This window comes from Squalius cephalus (assembly GCF_949319135.1).
Source record: "Squalius cephalus genome assembly, chromosome: 2".
NCBI lineage: Eukaryota > Metazoa > Chordata > Actinopteri > Cypriniformes > Leuciscidae > Squalius > Squalius cephalus.
In genome coordinates this window covers 58,971,815-58,977,400 of record NC_137123.1, presented here as the reverse complement: position 1 = coordinate 58,977,400, position 5,586 = coordinate 58,971,815, and the positions used below count along the sequence as shown (strand labels likewise).

The 5,586-nt window shown below is 38.6% G+C and overlaps 1 protein-coding gene across 2 annotated transcripts; it reads left to right on the top strand.

Annotated features, from left to right (window-relative positions):
• Positions 1 to 211: 211 nt before the first annotated feature.
• LOC307149970 (zona pellucida sperm-binding protein 3-like) lies at positions 212 to 5,342 on the top strand. Of its 2 annotated transcripts, none has more exons than XR_013819642.1 (9): positions 212 to 986; positions 1,474 to 1,592; positions 2,255 to 2,358; positions 2,433 to 2,610; positions 2,688 to 2,805; positions 4,356 to 4,447; positions 4,527 to 4,615; positions 4,714 to 4,900; positions 5,196 to 5,342. XR_013819642.1 is itself a non-coding variant. In XM_079856644.1 (9 exons), exons 1-9 carry the CDS (start codon positions 282 to 284, stop codon positions 5,318 to 5,320), a joined length of 1,650 nt encoding a protein of 549 aa, XP_079712770.1. In that variant the 5' UTR covers positions 212 to 281; the 3' UTR covers positions 5,321 to 5,342. The 2 variants fall into 2 exon arrangements, 1 of the variants encoding a protein (XP_079712770.1); XM_079856644.1 differs by having other exon boundaries at positions 4,714 to 4,833.
• The last annotated feature ends 244 nt before the right edge of the window (positions 5,343 to 5,586 follow it).

The window sequence follows — 5,586 nt, the reverse complement described above, 5'->3', positions numbered from 1 at the left end:
AGCATAAGGAGCCGTCTACTTTCTATTCGCTCTCGCGGTACTTTGATGTCATTCACCGATCGGTCTGTGCAGCGCCGGTTCAAGTCGAACAAGCCTGTTGTGAAATGTGTGTGAAGTTGTCAGCAGTAGAACGGGACTTTTTTGATTGGCATGGGCTGGAGGGAAATTTAAAAGGGCGGAGTCAAATCTGAACTTGACCTTTCCTACCAATCAACATTAAAGACTGATAGGAAGTTGTTATATCCCTTGAGAACTCAGCGGAATATATTGAGAGACAAACAATGGGAAGAAGTTCAGTGGTTATTGATTTTATATTTACAGTTTCATGTGGATTAATGTGCTGTGCTGAACAACTGAATGCATGGGAACAATATTTCGATCTGGGTTCACGTCAAAATGATGTCTTCAGATATCCAATGCCAGCACAAGGGCCTGCACAAACTGATCAAAGTGCGGTAGGCTTTGCATCCAACATGTTTCAAAACCTTCTTGAATCCAGGGGACCTTCACCTGTGGCCCCTTGGAGACCTGACCCAGCATTGGTGGGACCTTCATCGCAAGAGCTACCAATGCAAGCACAATCTCAGAGAACCAACTACGCACCCGTGCCCCTTCATCCTAGCATACCTTTGCGAAGCCAAGTGAATTTTGGACTGATAGAACCTGAGCAAAAGGTTGAGACTTTCTCCCAACAGGGACTCCAGAAGCCCATTCCAGGTCCTAACCTCTTTCCTGACATCCATGATGAGGAGGTGGTTATGGAGCCAGATTTCGAACCCAAAGCGCCAGAGCCAGCAAACTCTGTGGAGGTTCATTGTGGCGAGGTCTCTGTCAAAGTGGAGGTGAAGCAAGATTTCTTGGGAAACAATCAGTTCATCAACCCTTCTGATCTGACGCTGGGTGGTTGTCCATCTGTTGGATTTGATGACCATGCCAGGATTGTTGCCTTTGAATCAGCTCTACAAGAATGTGGAAGCACACTAACGGTACTGTATGTCCTGAGCGTTGGTGTTCTAGCTATTTACTTCTATTTTAGTTGTGTAATCTGGTTATTAGGGACTTAAGGATTTTTGTAACATATTAGACAAGCTGCTCTTTGGGTGTTTTCATTTTTGCATTGACCTCAACATGGCCACATGAAAAAGCTAAATGTGTAATATTTGAATTGTGATTGGGATATTGGTTGACTATTTGTTTTTAATATATTTAGCCATGTTGTGGTGTTTTTTTTTTTTTTGTCTTTGTTTATATTTTAAATGTGTGTATATATATAATATATATATATATATATATATATATATAATTGAGCATTTATCATCTTATCTTATTTTGTATTTTCATCCATTCCTTTTATTTCTATATTTTATTTTTTAAATCGTGTCTTGTTTTTATTTACACTTAGCCTATTTCTTTTTTTTTTTTTTGTATGAATAAAATTAATATGTATTTATGTGGACCATTATTTATTTTCAGATGACTGAAGATTCACTTGTTTATTCCTTTATTTTGGTGTATTCACCTTCACCTCTTCCAAACACACCCATTGTGAAGACCAATGAAGCTAGGGTTGCAATTCACTGCGTCTACCCAAGGTAAACCTCTTTAAATCTGCTGCAAAACTAATGCTACATGACAACCAAGCTTTAGTTTACAAGAGCTAATGACAGCATTCAAACATACAGAATAAATTAAGATTGAGAATAGGTTTGGAAATGAGTTTATAATAGGCCTTTTTTTTTTTTTTCTCTCTCAAATGTTTAATCTATTCACTTTTACTTCACATTCATTTTTAACCTCCTCATTTTACATTTGAAGTCATATGTGACCCTGGACCACAAAACCAGTCACACGGGTCAATTTTCGGAAATTGAGCATCATGCATCATCTGTCTGAAAGCTGAATAAATAAGCTTTCCATTGATGTATGGTTTGTTAGGATAGGACAATATTTGACTGAGATACAATTTAAATTTGTCCATTTATGTTCGTGATTGTGCTGCATTCACTCACAAAAATAAATGTTTTATATATTTACGGTAGGAAATTTACAAAATATCTTCATGGAACATAATCTTTACTTAATATCCTAATGATTTTTGGCATAAAAGAAAATTCGATAATTTTGACCCATACAATATATTGTTGGCTATTGCCACAAATATACCCGTGTGACTGGTTTTATGATCCAGGGTCAAATATAGTTGTCATACTTTCCTTGGTTCTCCACATGCTGTACATTTTCTTGTATCTTTCAGGAAACACAATGTAAGTAGTAATTCATTGCATCCCACTTGGGTTCCCTATGCTGCCGCGAGAGCTGGCGAAGAATACCTACACTTTTCCCTTAAGATCATGAGTGGTAAGTGGTCTTTTAGCATTGTGTTAGTTCTTAACCTGAATGGCTTAATCGTACGGCCTTAACCTGTCCTACAGATGACTGGAGGAATGAGCGAGCCTCTAACGCCTACTTTCTGGGAGATTTCATAAACCTGGAAGCCTCAGTGGTCCGTGGCAATCACGTCCCCCTGCGGGTGTTTGTGGAAAGCTGCGCTGCTACTTTGAGCCCCAGCGGGGAAGCAAACTCCGTCTACACGTTCATCGAGAACAGCGGGTGAGCGACTGTTTTAGACAGACCTGTTGAACGCTTTACTATTGCGCCATTGTTGCTTTATAATGTAAAATCTTTAGGTGCATGGTGGATGCCAAGCTGACGAATTCCAGATCCAGGTTCATGCCCAGGATACAGGACGACAAGTTACAGTTTCAGATAGAGGCATTCAGATTTAAGCAAGATTCCCTTGGATTGGTGAGTCCATTACTGTCCACTATCATAAAAATGTGCAAGGGGTTACAACAGTTTGTCACTGGTAAAAGGGCAACTTTGTACACTACCAATCCCTAAAAGGTGCACCTTAGAATAGTAATGTGTATCGTTGAGGTATTACTGTGAACTTTTGAGTAAATAAGGTACAACGATGCCCCAGTAGGCGCGTTTCCATTACAGATTTGCACAAAACTTTTGCTTTTTTTTTTTTTTTTTTTTAAATGTTGACAAAAAACTATTGCGAAATGACAGCGTTTCCATTGACCGATCTTATGCAATTTAAGTCATATGTGACCCTGGACCACAAAACCAGTCACATGGGTCAATTTTTTTAAATTGAGCTTTATGCATCATCTGAAAGCTGAATAAATAAGCTTTCCATTGATGTATGGTTTGTTAAGATATAACAATATTTTACCGAGATACAACTATTTGAACATCTGGAATCTGAGGGTGCAAAAAAATCAAAACATTGAGAAAATCGCCTATAAATTTGTCCATTTATGTTCGTGATTGTGCTGCTTTCGCTCACAAAAATAAATGTTTTATGTATTTACAGTAGGAAATTTACAAAATATCTTCATGGAACATAATCTTTACTTAATATCCTAATGATTTTTGGCATAAAAGAAAAATCGATAATTTTGATCCATACAATGTATTGTTGGCTTTTGCCACAAATATACCCGTGCGACTTGTGACTGGTTTTATGATCCAGGGTCACATATAGTTGTCATACTTTCTTTGGTTCTCCACATGCTGTGCATTTTCTTGTATCTTGTAGCGTTTCCATTGACTGATCTTATGCGACTAAAACTTTTTTCCTCTAGCGATATATAAAATCATTCCAAAAGCCATGGTAACGGGCGTTGGTAGGTTTATGTACTATATCCCAGCCACTGCACTAACCATTATTATTAATCAGGAGATGTATGAGTGTTTTTCAAGCATTAATGGTAAGGAACGACCCTTATTATACTTGTGAGCGGCACATATGAGCTGTTTCTGGGTGTTTCTCCCTCATTTCTGCTTTGAGGTCTTGATTGTGGCATTTATTTGAGGTTTAGAATCCATTATTCCTGTAATTCTTTCATCTTATATGAATTTAATAAAGAGCTCTGTCTCGTATTCTGTCCAAACACACCGCGTCATCAACGTCAGGTGACCTGTAAATGCGCAAAAACTGTTTCTATTGCAGTTTTGCGAAATATTTTTTTGAATTGCCTGAAAAACCTCCTCATGCGAGCGTAAACTTTTTTTTTTTTTTTTTTTTTGCGATAAATGGGAGTTTTTGACACGAAATTGACGTGTTTCCATTGGGCGTATTTTCAATTCGCAATTTCAATTTGCGCAATTTGAAGGTTAATGGAAACGCGGCTATAGTGACAAGCTGTTGTACCCCTAAAAGTTTTGCACTTTTGCTCCTGAGAGAGTGTAGCCTACAGTTTGTTCCATTCACACTTGATCTAGATCAGCTGTTTGTTAATCTGAATTAATCAGACTGAGTTTCGTATTTTGTTTTTCTCTCCCAGATCTACATCACTTGTCATTTAAAGGCTACTACAACATCCAGTCCCGTTGATATGATGCACAAGGCCTGCTCATTTGTTCATGAAACAAACAGGTATGGGTGAAGTAATGTCGGAGGCAATTTCAGGAGTCTCCATTAAACGTCCAATGAGTTCCCCCGTGTGTCCTAACAGCTGGACTTCTGCAAACGGAGACGATCAGGTGTGTGGCTGTTGTGACAGCAGCTGTGGCATAAGGAAGGCCAGAAGTCTGGACACTGATGGTATCGTTCCACTTTTAAATCCATTCAAATATATTTGGAAAGCTATAAACTACTGCTGTGCAACGTGAATGTTATTTCCATCTTTTTTGCATTTTAAGATTCCACGTTGGAAGATGAGGCTACTTTTGGACCGATTTTGGTCCAGCAGCTGAGACCAACAGAGAACAAGACTTTACTGCAAATTCAAGAGTCTTATCAAGAGCCATCAAAAGATGCAGGTGACTGTTGACTTGACTGATATGATAGATTTAGCATACACTGGCCCCAAAATGCAAACAGTTTTAGGTTGGTACAATTGTGAAATATTTGAAAAGTCTCTGATTTATTCCTGTGATCAAAGCTGATTTTTCAGCATCATTACTCCAGTCTTCAGTGTCACATGATCCTTCAGAAATCATTCTAATATGATGATTTGCTGCTCAAGAAACAGTTCTTATCCATGTTTCAAACAGTTGTGCTGCTTAATATTTCTGTGGAAACTGTCATGCATCTTCTCATTCATTCTTTGAACGGAAAGATCAAAAGAACAGTAGTTCTGCATCCATGTTATAACCCTTACTCATTTACCCTCTTTCTCCAGAGTACTCCACCGAGTTGGTGCTCATTACTGTTTTGGTGGTTGCAGTTGGAATTTTGTGTGTCATTATCCTCGGAACGTTGTTTTGCCGAAGACGCCAGAAAGTGCATGCGCTGACTTGTGAATGACAATAAAAGGAGTTTTGTCTAATGGGTGTGTTTGTTTCCTTGGTCTGCTGTCGCCCGCAGTTAGTTGGTTAAAGCCCATTAGGTTCTTGTTTCTGTTCAGGGAATCCCATCTGTAGTAAATGACCCATCAACTTTTAAAATTGCTGATGCGACACTGTTTACTGGTTTGGAGCATGCTAACAATTTGCCATTGACTGCTTTCTGGCGCTTTTAAAGCGACACAGATGTAGGTGTCTGTGTGCTTCTATGCTTTCAAAGGAAAAAAG